Raw genomic sequence first — 22,783 nt, forward strand, 5'->3', positions numbered from 1 at the left:
ATTAGGAAAGCAAGAAGATAAATGGAAATGTGGGCCCAAATTATACAGAATGATTTTTATATCAAAACATTTTTTGTTTTCCCATTATCACTGGTTCTGCAGGTCTATCTAAATGTTTCTGCACATGCAATGAAAGTAGCACTACATATTTTAGGGTTTCCTTAGAAAGAGGTCGAGGAAAAAAAAATCACTGTGAAACAAGCTGGAATTTGGATACCTTCATATTGTGAAATAAATAACCTACTTAGGTTGTTTAGTCTGTAGGACTTGATCAAATGTTTCTGCATGTGGAAAACAAACTATACAATAAACTACAAGAGGACTTTTAGTTCTTTAGCACTGATTTGTTCAGTTTTGGTCTGGTATAGGTTTGGATCAACATAAGGGTGAGTAAATGACAAAGTTTTATTTTGCAGTGAACTATCCCTTTAACATCCATTTTAAAGGGTCTGTTTAAATGCCAATGTTTGGATTGTTTGCATTATTTTAGAGTTTATTCTTATTTCTCTGAACCTATTGTTCTAGTATACAATATTCCGTTTTTAAAAGATTCACAGTTAATGACCACAGGTTGTCACTACAAAATGCAATGTCACTACAAATGCAAATATTAGGTATCGATTCATGCTTTTTCACCATTTTTAAAAAAAAAAGTCATTTTTATTTATATATTTGTCATCATGTCATGACATCATCCAAAGTGTACATGCAGCATTTAGTGTATCTGAGACATTAGAGTATTAGTAACTGACTACTGTAGGTCACTCCATTAAAAAAAACACAACAACAAAAAAACATAAAAGCACGTTTCAATTGTTAATGAACAACTGTATTCCATCATTGTCCAGTAATGTATTGTTTAAAATCACTGTTGACTGAAACAAACTTCAACATACCTGAGATTCTGCTTCCATTTATCACAGTCGTTCACAGATCCACATTACTCAAGTCTGCTTTCTTTAAAACCACTCTACATTCTTAAAACACTGGAAATGGTATATTATACCATTGAGTGAGGAACTGGGAATGGATTTGATCTTTAAGCTAAAATACAGTTGATCAGTGTTTAAAAAAAAAAAAAGAAAAGAAAAAAAAAAAAAGCTGATAACACCTTTTGAAGAGTTTGACATGAAATTAATGCCTGATTGCCTTGCATTCACAAAAAAAAAAAAAAAAATTCAAAATCAAACCATTTTGACTGCTTATGCATGATCGGAAATCATTTTAATGCTAAAAAATGAAAAACCCTCAAACCTATCTTTAAAAAAAAAAAAAAAAAAATTAAAAATAAAGTTAAAAATGTGCAATTCTGAACCTTGTGCAATTCTGCTGTAATCAACTCCTTCATTTCTAAACTGTCATTTTAGTTGCAAAGGCCTTAATATATTCAACTAATGATAATTTAGAATTGCGTGACCCTATTACAGTATCTCAATCTCAATGATTCCAGTCTAATATAACAACAGCGATTACATGCTGGTACCGTACCATCACTGTTAGCAGTGCTGACTGATATTAGATGTGTAAATTAAGCCTGGTCCAATTCCCCTTTTTCTCTCTCTGTCTGTTTTGAATGTCTGTGCCAAGCTGCCATGCAAACCATTAATGTCAACTAGTTATCTTAAAGCAGCCAGCTAATACCAATGGTGTAAACATAACTAGAATTCTCTTTCGCAAGTGCTCACAAAGCAGTTTGTACCTCTTTATATAGTACAAGCATGTACAGTATCTGTCCACAGACTTTGTACAAGGAGGGAAGGTTTTGAGTTATTACTATGTATTTACACTCTATATATTCTGATCGCATGTAATGCAAGAGAACTCTTAGATCTCAGTCTTTTTGATTTCCTGCTGCAGACCTCCACTTGTAAAAGCCAAAGCCTTAATCATAACTCCTTAAATATTTCTGCAAGGCAAGTGTAAGAAAGTCAGGCCTCATTACTGGTAGATAAAAATAATATGAGCCCATGTTATTCAATATCGCCTCTGGCCTGGAGAGCTCACAGAGTCTGCTTATTCCCACTTAAACAGTAGGTTTGCTGGTGAGCTGACTTCTCCATGCTGTCTTGTTTAATCCTGGGCTCACTGTAGTGATGGACAGGTCATCAGCACCATGGCTCTCTCTCTGATCGACCTCGGTGTAGGCTGTCACTCCTCTGCCATGCACTCTTCATCAGCTCCAGCGCTTCCCTACATCTCTTCTGCACTGGCGGGTCTGACACCGGCTTACGAGGTAGGCTTACCTGGACACACATATGATGAAATTCATACTGTAGATCAATTGAATAAATAAATAAATATTGATAAGACCGTCTGTAAGATGTTTCTTATGCTCACCAAGGTTGCAATTATTTGATCAAGAATACAGTAAAAACAGGAATGTTGCTAAATTAAAATTTTAAATACATTTTAAATCCTTTGATAGGATTAGCAGCCATTTAGCAGTAATTTATGCGCCACATGATCTTTGTGAAATCATTCTAATATACTAATTTAATGATTTTTTATTTTTAGCACACTAAACTGACTTTTATTAAAAATCCACTATGGGAATAAAGTTCAACAAAAGTGTCTGCTCAAACATTCGATTAGAGTGGCACTTAAGTACAGAAAACAAAGATGATGAGCCTCCTATGCTACATACTAAATTACAGATGTAATTTAAAAAAAAAAAAAAAAAAAAAAAACAAAGAAGTGTTTTCTTGCCTGGTAAACAGCAGCCCAAGCTTGACTCAATTCTGCTAGTAGGCGATCCCGCTCCTCACATCCGCTAAAATACAAAACCCAGGGTGGAAGAAACTGAGCACGATCTTCCGCAAATTCCTGCAGACAGAACGGGTGATTAGTGTACTTGTTTAAAAGAGAGAAAAAAAACTTTAAACAGCAAAAATCTGTTTCCAGAGACATCTGATGCACAACGATCTGAATGAACTCTTACAATGACACAGTATTCTTTATCATCTTCCAGGCCAACAGCTGTGACATCGTTTAGATCAGCTGCTCCTAGAGAACGGAAAAAACTGGTCTGGCAATCCTGGTGACATGTGAGCAACTTCCTGTCTGTGAGTACAAGGCAACACGGAATACAGGGTGCAGGAGCTACTCCCTGTGGAATAATCTGAGAAACACAAACACACAATAGTGGTCAACATCTGGGAAACATTCTGGTTAATTCTGGACAGGCTGTACTAAGAAAACATCTACGACATCCACTATAGGCTGGAATACAATAGACATTATTACTCAGATTTCTTGCCCCTTTTTACAGTCTAGAAGAGTCAATGCTAGTTTCTGGAAGTCAGAGCTAGTATTTCAGCCATAAAATGCAAATGACATGTCTGGAACTGATGAGGAACAACAACACATTGTCATGTGGTAACTCTTAAAGCATTTAAAATGCAAACTCCCACATTTTGCTCAAACACCACCAGCTCAGAAAAAAAGAAAGTAGATTTGAATGGAAAGTTTGATGCATTTAATCACACTTCCTAAAAATTGCAGGGATCTGGTCTAAAAATGCTTTGTAAGAACTTGCATAAAAAAATGCTAAAGTGTGTAAAATTGCAGCTCACCCCTTTAGAAACAGATTGGCAGAGCAACTGCATCCAGTCGGCCATTTCCAGTTCATTTTCTGCACTGAGCTCTAATGGAGGACGTTCTGTCAGAATCACTTGAAAAGCATGAGGCTTCTCTGAGCTGTTTGACCGCCTACAGCCTCCACAGTGCCCTCCCCTAGAACATAAATGCAATCACATTCAAATATAGTAAATGTTTGGGCATCTTTCAAACTGAAAAGCACATTTACATTAAGTTTATAAAGGTCAAATCTAATCTTACCCCATGGTAACAGACATCAAAGGTGTAACATCAGTCCTCTCTGCATACTGATACAGGATGCCGTTGCTGCAACGGAAGAACATGTGATTTAGATTCAGGACATAAACAGCTAGCTGTTGAATAGCTTAAAGAACCAAACCCTTTTTTACCTGAGAACCAAGTAACAGCTTTTCCACACTTCCTTCCCCAAATAAGTGCTCCCAGCGCGGTACAACAGTGCCCCCTCTTTAGCGCTACTGGATTCTCTGGAGCCGGACGGAGATGTTGGTGAAGCCACCACTGCATCCATTGGGTCCTCCCAGTGAACCAGAGAATACAGGCGGATGCTTAACTCGGATAACTACATGAATACATTTAGCACAAGGTCAGCAGGACAGATCTGCGTTAGACAACAGTATAAAAATCAGACCCTTTCTTTCAGAACATGCTACACAACTCCTTGTTCAAGTTCTTGTTCTGTTTAGACTGGACTATTGCTATGCTCTCTTTGCAGGTCTTTCAGCCAGTTATAAACATCTACAACTAAATCCAGAATGTGGCTGCAAGATTAATCTTTAACGAGCCGAAAAGAAATGCACGTCACACATCTGTTCATCAATTTGCATTGGCTACCAATATCTGCTTTACAATTCAAGGCATTGATGTTTGTCTGCAAACCCACCAGTGGATCTGCACCCCTTTTGTATGTAAATTCACTACTTCAGACTTATGTGTCCTCCAGACACTTGCGCTCTGTGAGTGAACCACTTTCACTGACTTTCATCTTAACTGTTCCCTGCTGGTGGAAGGACTAGCCCAACTCAGAGCAGATGAGTCTTAGCCATCTTCAAGAAACAGCTAAAAACACATCTCTTCCATCTAGACTTGACCTTCTAACACTAGCACTCTTCCATTTCTATTTGATTTACTCGTTTTCTTTTTATTAAATTTTACCGCTCACACTTGCTTTTCTAATCCATCTACTTGCTTTCTTTTTCATTATTATGAAATGATTAACCCCTAAAACTCACTTTCTCTATTCTTCAGGGTATATACAGCAATCCTTAAGTTAAATTTACTACTTTTTAATACCTTTTTTTACTACCTTCAGAATTTTTTTTTAAACCATCACGACACTGAATTGCAAGTGTTAATCAGCGACCTTTCTATTATTTACACAGATTTTGACATATATAACATACAAAAAAGAATAGATTTAGAGTAAATAACTTCGTAAATAAAACTTAGTAAATAAAATAAAAAAAACTACATAAAATTTGCAATGGAGAGAATGTATAGTTCCAGCACACTGGCTGGCATTAATTGAAAGTTGATGCATTACAAACGGGCATCTTCTATGAACTGTTGCGGATTCTATGAACTGTTGCGGATTCAAAAACTGCGCCACGAATTTGCGGCAGTGGTGGTGGAGGTGCAGCCGCGCAGACAGCTGAGATTGGTAGAATTAACTGCTCTCTCCGAGCACGCATTCCATTTTTATGTTTAGTGGATTTTGTATGCGACCGAAGTGCGTTAGCTCCCATCCAGTTGACATTGATGTTTTTTTTACACACCGAACAATAAGGCTTCCTGTTAGTGTTGTCACGGTACCAAAATTTCAATATTCGGTACCGATAGCCATGAAAATCCACGGTTCTCTGTACCAATTTCGGTACCAAAGCAAAACACAAAAATATGCTAATTAAATGTTTTTTTACTTTTTACACTAAAAATAAAACCAATGCCATTCTTTATACTTATTGTGTTTAAAGTTTTTCTACAAGTTATATAATTATGAAAAACAGTAAACAAGTTTCACCCAAATTTAATTTGTCTTTTAATTTATGAAATTTAAACATTTTATTTTTGGTAAATAAAGGGGATTTGCTATTAAAATTAAAACATGGAAGAAATACTGTGATTTATTTCTTCAAAAAATAAAGTTTTTTAATTTTTTTTCAACAGTAGTAGCAGTATCACATACATTTTACTAAATAATAGTAATATTTCTAGCACAATGCCCTTACGTAAAAATTTACTTTTAGGGGTAATGAATGCATATTTGTCATTTTAACTGAACTTAAGACTGGTGGTGATGCTTAAGATATTTTTGGTCATCGAGGGTTTCTGTAACAAAATAGTAATAGATCAAATTAATTATTATTAAAAGATAATACTACTACTAATTCTACTATCATACTAATGTATATACAATGCACTATGAATTGATGAGCTGCTGGGTTCATGAATATTAATCACGTTGTCAGCGTTCGGTCAAACTGATTTGCTGAAATCAAAACAGGGACGGTACTAAATCAGCGCCAGCCAATGAAATTGCCATTTGCACATTAGCTCCACCCACTACCAGAGAAACCGGTATGTCTTCTGCTTGTTCGAAAATGAATATGAATAATTCTAAATGAACTCCGTTATTTTGACAGGAGAAGACAACAAAGAATAGTTCACATATAGCGTGTCGATTCAGCGTGGTAAGACTCTCGCTCTCTCTCTCTTTGCATGTGTGAGAAACAGCGCTATCAGTAAGTCTATTAGAAAACTTGCATTTGCCCATGAAGACGACGATGGTTGTCCAGTCTTTGAAGATATGCCTTGAAGCAAGTCTAAAATAAAACGGAAGCCAGCAACTTCTGTTGAGCGCGCAGTGTTCTGAGATGATGCTGAACGACCACTGAATATGACGTCAGCATCAAACATACGTTGAGACGGAGACGAAAGATCTTTGATTATCTGCCCAGATATGCTAAAGCCCATATTTAAACGAACTGACGCGAACGCAGATAGAATTTCAATCAGAATAGGACACCTGATAGTCTGAAAAAATAATACCTAATTTGGAAAAAAATAATACCTCTGAGACCACATTTAACACTTTTAATGGCCTTAAATTTGACTATTTTGATTTATCACTTTTTAATACTTTTTAAAACCCCGCGGACACCCTGTTCTTTTTTATCTATTCTTTTGACTTGTTTGCTTTTTATTTTAAAAAATGCTGACATTCTTTAATTTTTTTCTATGCAATCAACTTGTTTTCTGTTTATTTATTTAAAAAACAAATTGACTATCTTTAGCTTTCTCTATTCTTTTTCTATTTTATCTACAGGTTTTCTTTTTATTTATTAAAAAAAGCAACCTTGCTGCGTGTACGATGTTAGACTAACCAAGCATCACAGCACTTGCATATTGCTCTTTTGTTTTGATTTGTAAGTCGTTTTGGACAAGTGTCTGCAAAATGACTAAATGTAATGTATATGTAAGTCCTAGCATGCGTATTTAATTTACTATTTGATGCACCAAGTACTTTTGAAATGTCTTTCTTTCAAAGACAGGTCGGTTGAACAGAAACAAAGACTTTTTTTTTCCATCAAAGGGTTAATATACTGCATAAGAATAATAATTCCATAAGCACTTTGCCTACTTTAAAAATCATATGTGTTCACAAAATTTGCTATAATTATGAAAAAGCTACTTGTTTTTCTTATTTTATTGTATAGTTACTGAGGGGGGGAAATATATATATTTTATATATTTACTATATAAAGATTTTTCATTTATATATATATATATATATATATATATATATATATATATATATATATATATATATATATATATATATATATATATATATATATATATATTAGGGCCGGGACTCGATTAAAAAAATTAATCTAATTAATTAGAGGCTTTGTAATTAATTAATCGAAATTAATCGCATTTTAATCGCATATAAATATTTGACCTGAGAACAGTGAGAAGTAATTTTTTTTCACATGGATTTATAGTATACCATTGAATAATGACTGAATACATAAGCTTAAGCAACAAAATATTGTTTATTTTTGTTCAACCAAGTCTAGCAGACCAGTGCAATTTTTGCCATGAAGTGTATCAATAGCATATTTAGAAACAATTTAGAAATAGTACATTTCAGAAGCTTATAGGTGCTGGAACCTTCTGTAAAGTGTTTTTTTTAAGTAAAACACAATACTGTCGATTACATTCAGAACATTAGAAACACTGACTATTAGAAAACATCTCTCTGTTGCTTCAGAGGACATAACATACTAAGTCCAACTCTCAATAACCTTGGCCAAAACAACAAAGAGTTCAACATAAACTGTTGCACCAACAAAATAATACATAGTTCAACATAAAATGTAAAGTCCACGCTAGCTGCTATATGTTTTGCGTTTAGGTGATACTTGAGGCTCGATGTGCTGCTGCGGTGATATCAAAGAGTATAGATAATCTTTGGTGATATGCGAACGCTAGTTGGTGCTTCAGTATAATCGGTCCCCCCGAAACTCATCCAGTGAGAAACGTTCCGCGGTGCAAAAATAAGTTATTAAAAATACGGGAATTTTTTTTCTGTAATTAATTAATCTTAGTTAATGCGTTATTTTTTGTGTAATTAATTAATCTCAATTAACGCGTTAAAGTCCCGGCCCTAATATATATATATATATATATATATATATATATATATATATATATATATATATATATATATATATATATATATATAAAATATACTTCATATAAATTGGAAACTATTAATTTTAAGCCATTCTGCATCCCCCTTGGAAGACCCCCTGGTTGAGAGCCACTGGTCTAAACTGTATGATTGTTGTAAATGGTTTAATTGTAAATGCTTTTCAGAAAGAGTCAGCATGAAGAACCAAGATTATCAAAGTGAGCCACTGTCTGCCAGACTCTCATTAATTATTTAGGGTGATAGATCTCCCCTTATTTACCTCACACTGAGTCTCTTGGCATACAAACTTAGAAAGAGCCAATTTCTCCATGGTAGCGTCAGTTAGAACTGAGGGGAAGGGAGGCTCCCTACAGCCATTTTCCAAGGCCGCCTTCAGGACATTCAGAAACCAGCTGAGGAGAGAACATGAACAGATCCTCTTCAAAGACATGCATACAAATCAATCTCATGGGGATACACTTTAATTTAAAAAACTTACACAGTCAGAGATGAGTCGGCTGTGTCCAAAAGGAACTGCCGTCTTCTGTTAGTGCACACCAGAGTGATAGTCTGCTGGTGAAGTCCAACCTAAGGCACAAACAAGGGCTCTAATCTTTGCAGCATGTCAAACTGATTGTTTAGGCTTCAGGTGGTTTACTCACAGAGATGTAGTCCAGCTCATTATAAGATACCGCCTCCTCAACACTATAAGGCTTCTCCGCTGCCCCTGAAAATCAATGGGACACAACAAATGCAAACAAGCACTTTTGCAGATGTATAAACAATGTCCTGCTCTTCCACTGAAGGTTTGCTGACCTTTTCGCAAGAGGTAAATGTAACAGTCCGTCAACAGCAGAAACAGAGGCTCCAAATCTCCTTCCATGTGGCCTGTGCTCATTCTCACCATCTGAAATGAAAATGCACAAATGCAAAACAATCAATAGGATAGCACCAGTTTTCAGCTTTACATTTCTCTAGAATATTTGTGTTATTCACATTGCACATTGAACTGCAATAACATCATGTTTAACAACAGGTAATTACAACTGCTTTGAAATACATGCACAGCATTGTACATGACATGTACACTACAACTGAAAGTTTTTGGGTCAGTAAAATTTTCTTTTGTTTTTCCAGATAGGATGCATTAAGATCATGGAAAGTGATAGCAAAGACATCAATAACATTACAAAATATTTCTCTTTAAAGGTGCTATAGAATGCAAAAAATCACTTTTATATGGTGTTTGAACACAGTTGTGTGGCTGCAGTGTAAAAACAACCAGCCTATAATGGTAAAAGTCCACTAACTCAATGTTTTATAATGAAAAAAAAATCATAAACAGTCTCTCCACACGAGCAGTTCCAGACTATGACGACATAGCCTGTGAAAGTCATGCCCATTTGTGATGATCTCTGCACTGTTAGCACATACACAACCCTGAGTGAAAAGCTGAGGTCCACCATTACGTTTTTTTCCTGTAGCTGCTGGAGGTAATGTCAGCGCCAAAGACTTCTGAGGACACGGTGGTTAAATTTAATTTTCGAAGGAAATGTCCCGAAAAAATAAATGTTTATGCTACCATTTTATACCAGACACGACTACCTCACAAACGAGGGTTAGGTTAGTGCTGGAATTGTGCAAAGATTGCTTCTGAAAGTGGGATCAATACCAACGCTTTGTGCGCAAACGTCCAGACTCAAAAGTAAGCATCATGCATCATATTTTGTTTTTCCAATAGAGCTTCTTGAATCTCTGTGAGGCTATTGTTGCTAAAGCTTCCATTGTCTCTGCCTGTTAGCACTAAATTAGAATGATTGTGAATAGGAATGTGTTAGTTAAAAATAGCATTTGGAAGCAATATGTGACGTCAGTAACATGGTCACCGTAACACACACGAGAGCATGAGCTCTTGAAGCTGCGCACATGTCTGAGAAGGGAACAGGGTTGCCACAACAAAACCCTCCCGCGGACAAGAAAATCAACTTATGGCAAAAGAGTTAAAGTAGCCATATTCTGCGGGAAAACCACAGACTTGGCAACATTGGAAAGGAGGCGGGGGCAGCAGCTCATTTTCATTTAAAGGAGACATACACATAAACAGAGCATTTTTGCTAAAAATTGAAATTTCAGGAAGCTATAAAAATTATCTGTGGGGTATTTTGAGATATAACTTTGCATACACCCCTGGGGACATGCGAGAACAATTTAAAATATTGTATTAATGCGTTCAATGGCACCTCTAAAAATGCAATCTCTATTAATTAAAGAATTCTGTTAAAAATAAACAAATAAAACATCTCCACAGTCTCCAAACAAATATGGGGTTGAGTATCTTGCACTAGTACACTGCAACATGGACACAACGTAAACAAAAAGTTTCATTCAGTGATGTTAAATCTTAAATCTGTTTCACCTTAAAGAGCTGTTCTTCATTCTCCCTGAAAACGTGAATCATGAGCAGCAGAAGGTGATTGTTATCCACCCTGTATAACATACAAAAAACAAATACCTTAACCTCATAATAAATCACTTTGAATGTAATCAGAGAGAGATTCTAGCTCTATCGACACAATATACAATCTCACTTAAACTCTGCAGCATGGGAGCACTGTGCTGCATGGTCTTTATCCTCCTCCTGCTGCTTTTCTTCTTCTTTACTACATTCCTCCTCAGCTGACGTCTCTAAGGGGATGGAGGGATCCTGCCCTGTAGCTTGTTTCTCTGCTTCTCCCAAATCTTCATCGCCAACAGGAACATCCTGTGACTCGCCATTCCCTGCAGAGTCATTGTGCCCACCACACGAGGCAGCAGGGTCTGGACTCTGTGAGGTAAAGCAGTAGAAGTCCGCAGGTGGAAGGGGGGCCTGCAAGAAGCTACGACTTGGGTCTGGAGGTTTACCGCCCGAGTCCTCTCGAAAGGGCCGCTGATGGGGCGGTCCATCTTGACTAGTGCAAGTTCCATCCTCTCCCTCCTCACCTTCACTCCTCTGCCAGTGCTCTCCATCCAGAGGACCGTTCAGTCTGTCCATGACATCACGCAGGGGTTCACCCACACTGTCCATGGAAGTGTCTGTCATTTCAGGAAGCCTCAGCCCTGCCTCCGGGTCTTCATCTTCTCCTTCTGGCCTCCCATTGCTTGCAGACTCGGAGTCTGGACCATTTGACCTCTCCAGATGACCCCGACTGTCCAGATTACTGTTATTGACTACAATGTCTCTCTCAACTACAATCTGAAGGCATTCCTCAGTGTCAGCCGTGTCTGGAGAGATGACATTCTGTTCGCTGCTCACAGAGTCTGTCGACCCTCTTCCCCGTCGTTTCTTACCAGGCCTTCTGCGCCTTGCCATTCTGTAACACAAACCAAACAGAAAAATTAATTCATCCATCAAAAGTTAAAAACTATTTAGCATTATTTTTTAAATGCTGTTGTCTACAGCCTTTGGGAAGTTGACCTACAAACCAAAACAGAAGAATTGTAATGCACACACAAACAAAAAAGTTCTACATTTTATTTTAACTAATAATGTGTGATGATTGATATGCTACTCCAATCCTAAAGCATTAGATCTAATGCTCAAGACACACCTAATGACTTCCAGCTCAGTGTTGGTGATCTCAGCATCCGCTAATGTTGTGGAAGCATGACGGCTAGCCATGTGCACTGGGGTGACGTCAGCTGAAGTGTTAGTGTCTGAGTCCTCATTGAAGGGATTGTGCCGAAACGTAGGGCTTCGTGACAGAGATGTGGTTCTGATGGTTCCTGCAGTGGCCCTCACTACAACACTATCACTGACAACAGTCTGAGGGTCTGATCCGGAGGAGCGGGGCCCGCTGACTGGATCGGTCAAGTCTCCCTCTGTCAGAAAATAAGAGCAAGAAGGGAAAACCCCTTAGACATGCAGGTATTAGGAGCTCATTGTAGAAGTATTAGACAGATACTGAATCATGACAAAAGCACAGCGACATTCAACAAACATAAGCGGTTTTGAAACACACACACTAAGCTTCCTAACAACTTCCATCTCATTATTTTATGCGTCTAAAATACTGGCAAATAATCGAAAAAACAGGGCAGTCTCAATTTCCCCTTTTTGCCTTCTAATTGCCTCTAAATATCTGAACATCAGTTTCCAAGCATTTAGTTTTGTAATGCATATCCAGAAATGAAATTTATATATATGAAATTATATATAAATGCATTTTAAAACCCTGTAGGACAACTTTTTGCCTAACATTTTTATGGAAAACATGACATTTTTAAGGACTCTTTGAAGAATAGAAACCTTCTGTAACAATATGTAAATCTTTGTCACTATTAATCAATTTAATACTTTCTTGCTGAATAAAAGTGTTCATTTCTTATAAACAAATCTTAGAGACATCAAATTTTTAAGGAGTAGTACATACATACACATATATATATATATATATATATATATATATCCACACATGTGACAATAATGCTATTTTGAAGACAGAAGCATATGCAATGGTTCTGACTATTCCAGCTGTTTTTTTTAAAAAGTTAATTCATTAAAATTTAAATTAATCTATAAAGTTATTACATGACTTTTGTCAGCCCTACAGAGAATACTTTTATATCATTCAAGCAAAAATAGGTCTATATTTTAAAGACTCTTTATTAGTCATCCTTTAATAAATATTAGGTGAGAAATATTTGCCACTGGATGTAAAGCTTTGAAAACAAACATGCAATCCAGCTGCCCCACCAGCGCAGGAAACACAATCAGACAACAAACAGCAAGTTCCAGCTGCATCAGGCACTGTGTACGTTTTTAGTATCATCCCATGCAAACCCTGCATTAGCAGAGGGTTTGGTTCGGTTCAGTCTAATACAGACCATAGTCACTAGTAACTCATCACAAGCACACTGCCTATGAGAGCTTCTGTGCATGAAAAAACAAACATACACTGAGTGAAATGGCCATGCGATGCAGGTTAGTAGGTTTGTACCGATGGATCGGTTGGGGTTACAAATGTTAAATTGGGGAGGGGGGAAATAACCATGTCCCACCTTCCCAGTCTGCACTTGGCAATGACTGCAACACAGGGAAGATGTCACCAAAATCATAATCTAAAAAAAGGAGAAATAAGATCATCAATAGGCAGGAAAGAATGATGAAGTGAATGAAAGAAGAACAGAAACTGAAAGAGATATAAAGTGAATGTGAAACTTGGCATATGTGGAACTAATAGATAATAACAACTAAAAGAGCCATTGTGACATAATGAGCAGTGAGATGTGTCACTGAATGAAATGAAAGCATTGATGTATGATCATGAATTCTGAACACTTAGTGTCATTATCTTTTAGATAAACAAAGAATCTTTAACAAAGAATACAGCCATCTAGCTACAGAATAATCAATGATATCAAGTTAAATATGCCAATTTGAAAAAGAAAGTAGAAAAGTGAAATATATAAACGTGAAAATAACAACCAGAAGCTGGAATAGTAATAGACAGAGAAATGGAGGAATAAAAACGGTGAACTAAAGCCAAGCAGCTCACCTTCACTGGATGGGGCAATAGCGCTGTCGTCCCACTCAAGGTTAGTGGAGGTGAGGGATGTGAAAGAGTGCAGAGACAGGCTATCAGAGCTTGGCAACCTCTCCTCAAAATCCAACAGATTGTGGGGTTTGTAGTATTCTGGCATGTAAGGAGCAACATCCAGATATGGGACATCCTGTCACAAATGAAAAAATAAACAATTAGACAATGGAAATATTTAAGTCCTCAGTTAAGGAAGATATCGAATAGTATAAAATGAAGTAATGGAAGAGCAGTATTTTTATATTTTAAATGACTAGTTGATATAAATAACTTTGCTAAGTCTATATTGCTCTCAATACTCCATCTATAACCATTAAATAGTTTTGCTAGATACTTTATAATTATTATACAGACATAATTATTAATGCCTTACATTGAGAGACAACATGGGATATTCATACCTATGTGTTAAGAATTTTTAAATCACATAGCAGAGCTATTTAAATCAACTCCTGAGGGCAATATTGACTAAAACAACTTTTTGACCAGTCAGAGCACCTTAATAACACACTTTCTCATCTTTGAAACAGCTTGTAAAAAGAAATCAGTAGTTTGGCACTAAGATATGTCCTGTATGAGAGACACATCAGGTCTAAGAAACACAATTCTAGACAGGAGAAATCAATGAAGAGTCTTACCAATTCCAGGTCGAAGCGAATGAACTCCAGGCCAGAGACAAGCGTAAGAAACAGTGTGAGATGGTCATGACTGCAAACCAGCGCATTTCTGTAAAGGAGGGAACCGTTTTCACACATCACATAAATCAGATGACTGCTGTAAGGAAGCTACTTTCTGTGGTCTGAAACCACAGAAGAACAACAATATCTATTATTTCGAAGTCACTCACTTGTAATAGTATTTCTGGAGCAGTCCCTGATTCTCCTGAAAGAGTCGGAGGTAGCTTTCTAAAGAACTTTCACTGAGTGCTAAGTAGAGCCAGGCACGACCTGTGGAACAACATTAGGTGAAAAAGTCCACACAGTGCCACAATATTCAGCATCTGAATATATCTTCATATAAATCTCATATATCTTCAGCTAATACTTCATATTTCAAAAGTTTGAAGTCAGTAAGATGTTTCTTATCATCAATGCTAAAAACAGTTGTGCTGCTTAATATTTTTGCTGAATCTGTGATATAACCTTTTCAAGATTATTTGATAAATGGAAAGTTAAAAAAATACAGCACTTATTTGAAATTTTAATTTTTGTAACGTTATAAATATATTTACTTGAATATCTTACTGTCTCTAAAACTTCTGAATGGTACTGCACTTTTCAACAATTGTAAAGCACATCAACAAGTCATCATAGATGGCAAAGGTTTGATCTTACTTCTGCCAAGATTGGTAGCTATGTGCTGAAGCTCATCAATCTGTCGGACGGCCTCTCGTCTTGTGAAGTGTAATACGAGTACCCAGTAACCCGATGAGATATCCTGCAGCCTTCAAGATGTATAGAAAAGAGAAGATTGTTAACCCTACAAATGTCTACTTAAAACGAGTTTCAGTTTTGAAAAGCTCTGGTGCAGTCTGTCTAACCCATAAAGCAGAGCATGATCCAGGTGTTCACACAGCCGCTGAAGAACCCGGTCGTGATTCCTGATGGCTGGCGTCTCATCCTCACAGGCAGCAAAATAACTCTGCAACTGCGGATTAATGAAAAATGTGAGAAAGCAACCACTTGGACGTGAATGAGAAATGTATGTCCTATCTGATAAATTTCTGACGTGCACACAGCCATGACATTCCAAGCAATCCTTTTCATTCTACTCCAGCAACCTCTGATGAGAAATTAATTTTCTTTTTAGAAAGAGTTATGTGGTGCACTGATGAAAGCAGAGCTTTTTGGTAAGTCCATCTCAAAACCATGAGAACATACTAATGCCAAGCACCTGATTAGCTCAAATCTGAAACAAGGGTGTGCAAGCTGCTAATATTCAGAATAACGCTCAGAAAAAGACAGCTCAAAAAAGAAAAAAGAAAGAAAGAACAAGCTTTCTGATGTTGCAAAACAGCAAAGATTCAGTCACTGCAGAACAAAAAGACCATACAAAGACAGATGTCCTGGGATGGCCCCATAAAATAAGAAGTAAGCTCTGTTTCCCCTATTTATAGGATCTCGTTTAATAACAAGACTTGTTTACAGGGGCACCATGTCGCTGTTTGATGTGTTCATGATGCTGTAAACGGTGTTTACTTGACTCACGCCTAAAATGAGTTTTCTTTTGCATGGTATTTTACTAATAAACAGGTATCAACTACGCTATGAGTACCAAATATAACCTATAATAACTCACTATAGTATTATCACTTTGTATTTATTCAATCTTGACTTATAAGGAAACACTGGATGTTATTTCTTAAGATGTCAAGGCGTTTGTCTTCAAAACAGCAGGAGGGGGGAGGCCCAACTATTTTGATAGCGTAAACCGCAAAAACCTCAAACTATCCGTGAAATTATAAACTAGAGAAGGTTGCTACACACCCTCGCTGCATGTATAGAGGTTTCTTACCTTCTTGACGGAGAGAGAGATGTTTTCGAGGATCCGGTCTTTGACTTTGAGTTGATCCATGTCTGGCCGTGCTCTCTCAGCGGATGTCAGCTGACGCGCGCTCCCGACTCGCGTTTGTGTTCACAGGCCACGAGCTGTTTAGTGATGACGTCAATTTGTAGGCCAGCCCTGTATTCGCCATGGGTTTCGAGATGCTATTGTGGGTTTCCGCAATAAGCTCTGTGGTTAACATTTTCTCAAAGAAACTTTCAAGTTTAGTTTAAAAACATGAATTATAAACTGTCATAGTTCAAACTTTATTTTGGAAAAAGCAGTCTGTTTTAAGAAAGCAAGCTGCTAGTAAGTCCCTACGTAAGGACTACAACTGATGTGGTTGAATTCTACGTCATTCGTCTGCGTCCAAATTACGCATTATACACTTTTATTTATTTTACTGTCTATGATTATACACTGTGCACTTATACACCACGTACTTATTCACAGTACTCAACCATGTAGATTATGAATTATTTATATACGGTTATTTTGTAATTTATAAATCAGAGTCTGATAGCCCCTTCAGTGCGACAGGTAAGTGCATGAGGTGTCCAAAATTCCTCACTTCGTTTGTCTTTCGGTTATTTAAATGCAATATCCGGGTATTTTAAATGCACTTTTTCTTTTTGGAATTTTCAGTGAACCCTACACGCATTATACTACAAAACGACATAGAATAGTGCGGAAGTGCGCGATTTGGGACGCACCTTTTGTTTTGAACGAATAAAAATAAAAATCACTGTCTTGAACGTTCGTTATTGCGTTAATAAAACAAGTATTAAAAATACAACAAAAATATATAGATTAAATGACAAACGTTATTCTATTCTGTGTTAAATCTACATTTAACAGGTGGCCTTCAAGAAACTTAGTTCTGTATAAACTACATTTACAACGGCTAAAAGCATCATGAATAAAATCGGACATTTTCAAATTTGATGCAACTGAATAACAAAGAGGACAAAAGGTTTAGTGGTGGAATGTTAAAACTTTACTGTTTTCATGTATTTCAACCACATTTTGAGAATCCATTCCTCTTTTTACAAATGGTAAATTTCAAAATGAAATTTTCATAGCAAGAGCCAAAACATCAGTGCATGTATCATAAAAACCAATTCAATTTGCATTTTGTACAAATAAAAAATGACGCATGTCCCAAATCACTTTAAATGACCAGTTGGCAAACCAGAAAACCAAAACATATTGTTAAACTACTCAACCCCCTTAAAAAAAAAAAAAAAACAACCTCCAACTTACCAAACAGACCCCATACCATCATATTTCTATTTCTGACAGCCAGAGGTCTAAACACCATTTTTGTTTTTACATTTTCTTGCACTCCTGCTCACTAATTCTCATTTTAATCAGACTTCTCTTTTTCTCTCATATGTAGAAAGACGACACTGAAAACAAAGAGTCCTGCCATCATAGAGAAGGCACTGGCATAATATGGAAAGGCAGAGGGGATGAAGCGCTCATATTGGGTATGCTGCAAGGGGCGGACAGAAACCTGTGGAATAACAAAAGAATCAGTAAATATATCAAGAATCTGGAATTTTTGGAGCAAGAGTAAGTTTTACAATAAATTCTGAATATGACCTGGGTTGAAGAGTACAGGTGTGTGTAGCCAAGTCTGTTGTAGTCAACTTTGAACTGGAAAACTCCATAAACATCTGGAAGCTTGAACTGTACACTGTATTTTCCACCTAAGCAACCAGCAGTCACATGTTTTAGTTGCATACATTATTATTAACATACACCACCATTCAAAGGTTTAAAGGGGTCATATGATGCGCTTTACATTTTTCCTTTCACTCAGGAGTGTTACAAGCTCTTGGTGCATAAAGATCTTTAAAGTTACAAAGACTAAAGTCTAAAATCCAAAGAGATATTGTTTATCACAGTAAAGACTCTGCCCACGCCCCCCTAAAACGAATGATTCAAACTTGCCCCACATGTCTATGTCAGTATGTGGAATTATTTGCTTAATGCCGCCCAATTGTTCACACAAAGAAAGAAGCCGTGGTTTCAGTAACCGCAGTTAGTGTTGAAGCTGCCATGTCAGGGAGATGCTGCGTGTATCTAGGAGAAAGCAAATTAACTTTATTTTGTCTGACAAAGAACAAAATCTAATAGAAACAGAACAGCCATGCATTTTATGGATGACTGTTTCATGAACCTAGGAGAGGAGGTAATTCTGACTTTGCTCAACAATCTGGCGCTTCTGAATCAGCTACTGTAAGTATGTTTTGTTATTCATTGAAGTATTTGCTATTGACTGTTCAAATGTGGAGTTTTGTGCATCACGCAAGTAACGGTGTACTGCATACACATATGAGCTTCATCACGGTGTCTGTCACACAACTCCGTTCCCTCTTTCGAGCTTGAACTGATGGTAAAACTAAGGACATTATTAACTGTCTTTACATTTATTTTGAAAGATAATGCTCGCGATTATGGAAAGGTGCGTTACATTTCCGACGAGTGCTTCCGTCCAGTGATTAGCCAATCATCCTTGCTGAACACTGACCCCAAACCTTTGAACAGTAGCATGAATGCATTTGAGAACTTATGTTAATTAAACAGAACATAATAACACACCATTTTTCTTGAGGTAGGTTCTAACAAATGGATCAATTCTGACAAATTCCAGCTGAATGTCATCTCCATCAAAAGGCACCCACTTTCCACCAGACAACATCTCAATCACAATGCTGTATTCCTGTAGGGACAATCCAAGCAGGAGTAGTTAGCCAAAAAAAACTAACCAAGACATTCTTCAGAATAGTCACAAATCACATGTTAACAGTTAAATTGATTAAAATGCCTGTATAAATAATATATGCAATGTCTCACCACAAGGTCCGTGATGGTGTAGGCAGCAGGGGGAGTGCTCTCTCCAACTGGATGATGGGTAACAGCCCCAACCCTCAGAACACCAGCCTCCTTAAACACCCAGCGAGACAGGGCCTCAGCCAGCTCCTGGTTACCGGTCTGTTCATACCTAAGAAGAATATAAAACATCATGCATCAAACCATCTCTGAACAAATAGAGAGTATATATTTCATCATGTCAATGTTAGTTTTGTAAATGACCTAACTTCACAGCTGATCAAGCATAAAAGAATCCATATGATTTCAGCCTAATACCACAATGCATTTTTGATGTCTGAATACACAGTTACAAAACAGACCTCTTTGACCCAGGGGCAGCCTTCTGCACAGGGGAGTTGAAAAAAGCATCACTGAAGAAGTGCAGTGACCCGCTGAAAACCACACGTGCATTGTTTCTTGCCTGGAGACCGGCGATCAGGAGGGTGTTCTTTCCAACTGCATGAGGATACTAGAAAGCAAGATGGAGATTGAGGTGAATGTGAATTAATTAGACCAAAACAACACATTGGTACATTGAAAGCTTTGAAATATTTACCTGCGTGACGGGGCGATCTGGGAAGTAGGAGTAAGAGGTGGAAGATCCTGTCAGAATGTCCAGCACCAGAGAGTTATCTGGATCAGCCACCATGCTGAAAAAGCAAGGCAATTCCTAATTTGTTAAACAATAAATTTTTCAAAAGAAGCACAGATCAGGGTGTCAAGAGCCCACTTACCCAACACCTTTGAACAGGACCGGTTTATCAGTGGGCTTGCCAACTATAGTCGGGGCTTTAAGAAGATTCTCTGGGTCTGCAACAATCAGGGTGTGCTGTAAAAAAAAAAAGAACACAAAGACAACTTAAATGCACCTGACCAAGCTTCAAACAATTATTTGAAATGGTGTAAATGTACAGAGAATGTTTTAAAAACACAAGTTGTAGAAGAATATAAAACACTATATGGATTCAACATGAAATGGAAATTCATTTTGAGGTCAAGTTCATCTATTGTTATTTGCTATTATTTATACTCTTATATAAAAGGATATTTCAGTCAAAAATTAGTTTCTTTGTTCTGTTAAACCCAAATAAAGGTGTGTTGAAGAATGTTGGTAACAACAGCTGCTGGCTATTTTTTCTATGCTACGGAAGTCAATGGCTAATATTCCAACAGCAACTATTTGGTTACCAATATTCTTCAAAATATCATATTTTGTGTTCAACAGAATAAACAAACAAATACAGGTTTGGAACAACGAAAGGGTGAATAAGTTATGACCTTTTTTTCCATTTTTGAACTCTCTTTAAGGATTACTGGCAACAAATAAGTTTATAATTATTCTTCTTTGTGCTCTTATTTATTACAAACAGTTTCTGCTCCTTTAGATTCTGCCCCTTTCTTAATATTGCTCACATTCAGATCTGCATCCATCCAAATCAACAACCATTTTTTCCTCCATCCATTACTTACCTCACCAGGATCAGAAACGTCATAGTTATGGTGATCAATAACAGCAGTTTTCTCCTCATCAAATTCAATCCCACATTCACTGCCTAGCTCTCTCAGAGGATCACCTGCCAGAGTCAAAGTCATTGTGATATTATTAATGTCAACAGGCCAATACGTGTGCACTTGAGCAAAAAACCAATACTACACTCACCAATATCAGAGCTGGCAGCAACGAGAACATTTCCTCCACCATCAATGAAGGCTGTAATGGTCTCTACATTGATGTTGCCCCCAAAATCTGTTCCATTGGAAACATGTAAATGTGGATATTCAAACATAAGATGGCAGCATGACATGAAATCTGTGTTAAGTATAACAAGACTCACCTTCCACTGATGGAGAGAAAATGATGAGATGGTCATAGAGGAATTGGCCATACTTGATCAAAGAGAGACCAGGATCATCAGCAGTTTTGAAGGCAAGGTCAAACCCACGATCTGAGAACAAGAATGTAATATTTACAAAGAATCATGCAATACCTTTCTGTGTCTGTGCAGGTCTGTATGTGCAATCAGATTCACACATACACTCAAAGTGCATCTTCTATACATATGAAGTATGAACATATTAAGGACGTTTTCAGATGCTAATGTAATAATTTAAACTGTTTTCATAAGAAAATATCAGATTAGGTATAGCTCACCTGCTAAACTGCGGAAGAAGATTGAATGAGTGTCTCTGATGTTGGGATTGTCCAGCAGAACGAGAGTCTTTCCGTCTCCTAAAACTGCCTGCAACATTAACGCCACGGATAAAACAAACAGAGCGCTTCTGCTGAACACACCAGACGACGCGGGGACCATTGTAGCAACTCGTCTTTTGCAGGTTAATGTTGCAGGAGTCGCGGTGTCCCTCATTGACAAGCAACCCATCGCCATTTTCCTCCTTTGGACAACGTCAGCGCTAACGCGGATGTGAACTCTGACCCAGAGCAGCAGCCAATCGCGTGCTGCCTCATGAACTCATGAATATTATAATGAGACAGACCTAATTAGATAAATATAATTAATGTGATTTAATGTAATTTAATTTTAATAGAATTTATTCTAGTGAATCGATTATTTGTATAGATACATTTGCACGAAAAAAAGTTTTTATGTACAGATATCTTTCCATCCGCTGTTTTAAACGACCAGCAGGGGTCAGTGCAACACAACTAACTGCTTTTCAGAGCGCTAGCCTAGTCTGTATGGCAAATTTAGTCCAATTATGTGTATGTGTGTGTGTGTGTGTATATAACTTTGATACACATACATAATTTATACATTTATATATAATTTATACATTTATACATATATATAATTGTATTATATATATATATATGTGTGTGTGTGTGTGTGTGTGTGTGTGTGTGTGTTGGTTATTAAAAACTATTCAATTTAATTGTATAAGTATAATAAGTACAATTGTATTTTATTATTATATTTGTTTCCTAAAAAGATTGAAAAAGAATGTAATTTGCCCATTTTCTTTCCTTTGTTGTTATTTCTAAAGCTTCACGAGCTATAAAAACAAGTCAAACTCGTTTTGAAGCTGATGTTTGGTCATAAATTAGCTAGCAACTTGAAAACAGCACATGAAAGTGCAGCGTGCATTACTGTCTCTGGAAGCCCATTACTGAACTAAACAAGACTTTCAATCTACAAAGCACCCTTTCCTCTGATACCTGCTGTCCATCTCAAACTGAATTGAACAGAAATTGTTATATGGCTCAAGTGCTGTTTCAAAACTGATAGTAATGTTTTGTCTCAGTGCATTAAAAAAATAAAAAAATACATTTTCTATTACATTAGGGTAAACAACCAGTAGCCTTGTTTTCCTGGCAATAATACACATTTATTCCAGTGACCAAAAATTACACAAAAATCAAAAGAACTAAAAGATTTATTACCAAACTAACTGCAGACTTTAAGGTGCTTTTAAGCACTGAGTGTGGCTTAAGTTATTTTGAAAAGTCACT

The 22,783-nt window shown here is 36.9% G+C and overlaps 2 protein-coding genes across 3 annotated transcripts; both read right to left on the bottom strand.

Moving 5' to 3' along the window:
* Positions 1-638: 638 nt before the first annotated feature.
* On the bottom strand, positions 639-16,536 carry plekhm2 (pleckstrin homology domain containing, family M (with RUN domain) member 2). Of its 2 annotated transcripts, XM_052594811.1 has the most exons (20): positions 16,405-16,536; positions 15,431-15,537; positions 15,225-15,334; positions 14,738-14,837; positions 14,529-14,616; positions 13,849-14,023; positions 13,352-13,411; positions 11,902-12,172; positions 10,903-11,664; positions 10,731-10,800; positions 9,131-9,221; positions 8,977-9,041; positions 8,814-8,902; positions 8,595-8,727; positions 3,987-4,177; positions 3,838-3,903; positions 3,573-3,732; positions 2,939-3,118; positions 2,707-2,823; positions 639-2,243 (listed from the first exon to the last, which is right to left on the bottom strand). In XM_052594811.1, the coding sequence occupies exons 1-20, from the start codon at positions 16,462-16,464 to the stop codon at positions 2,106-2,108; spliced, it is 3,033 nt and encodes a 1,010-aa protein (XP_052450771.1). In that variant the 5' UTR covers positions 16,465-16,536; the 3' UTR covers positions 639-2,105. The 2 variants fall into 2 exon arrangements, with proteins under 2 accessions (XP_052450771.1, XP_052450772.1); XM_052594812.1 differs by lacking the exon at positions 13,352-13,411.
* Positions 16,537-17,408: 872 nt separating this feature from the next.
* ddost (dolichyl-diphosphooligosaccharide--protein glycosyltransferase subunit (non-catalytic)) lies at positions 17,409-21,734 on the bottom strand. The gene is made up of 11 exons (XM_052595132.1): positions 21,467-21,734; positions 21,150-21,260; positions 20,975-21,061; positions 20,785-20,888; positions 20,049-20,143; positions 19,871-19,964; positions 19,635-19,783; positions 19,297-19,444; positions 19,042-19,162; positions 18,040-18,146; positions 17,409-17,950 (listed from the first exon to the last, which is right to left on the bottom strand). Exons 1-11 carry the CDS (start codon positions 21,699-21,701, stop codon positions 17,801-17,803), a joined length of 1,401 nt encoding a protein of 466 aa, XP_052451092.1. The 5' UTR covers positions 21,702-21,734; the 3' UTR covers positions 17,409-17,800.
* Positions 21,735-22,783: the final 1,049 nt, after the last annotated feature.

The sequence above is a fragment of the Carassius gibelio genome, chromosome B23, assembly GCF_023724105.1.
Source record: "Carassius gibelio isolate Cgi1373 ecotype wild population from Czech Republic chromosome B23, carGib1.2-hapl.c, whole genome shotgun sequence".
NCBI lineage: Eukaryota > Metazoa > Chordata > Actinopteri > Cypriniformes > Cyprinidae > Carassius > Carassius gibelio.

Bases quoted from the DNA above. Each gene is read 5' to 3' on its own strand.
- ddost (XM_052595132.1), bottom strand. From the start codon at position 21,701: ATGGCGATGGGTTGCTTGTCAATGAGGGACACCGCGACTCCTGCAACA. The intron at 19,965-20,048 runs GTAAGTGGGCTC...TTGCTTTTTCAG, and splicing joins GTCCTGTTCAAAGGTGTTGG to CATGGTGGCTGATCCAGATA. The intron at 19,445-19,634 runs GTCTGTTTTGTA...TATTCTTCTTAG, and splicing joins GCTGCCCCTGGGTCAAAGAG to GTATGAACAGACCGGTAACC.
- plekhm2 (XM_052594811.1), bottom strand. From the start codon at position 16,464: ATGGATCAACTCAAAGTCAAAGACCGGATCCTCGAAAACATCTCTCTC. The intron at 14,617-14,737 runs GTGAGTGACTTC...CCTCCTTTACAG, and splicing joins CTCCAGAAATACTATTACAA to AAATGCGCTGGTTTGCAGTC. The intron at 3,119-3,572 runs GTGAGCTGCAAT...TGTGTTTCTCAG, and splicing joins GCCAATCTGTTTCTAAAGGG to ATTATTCCACAGGGAGTAGC.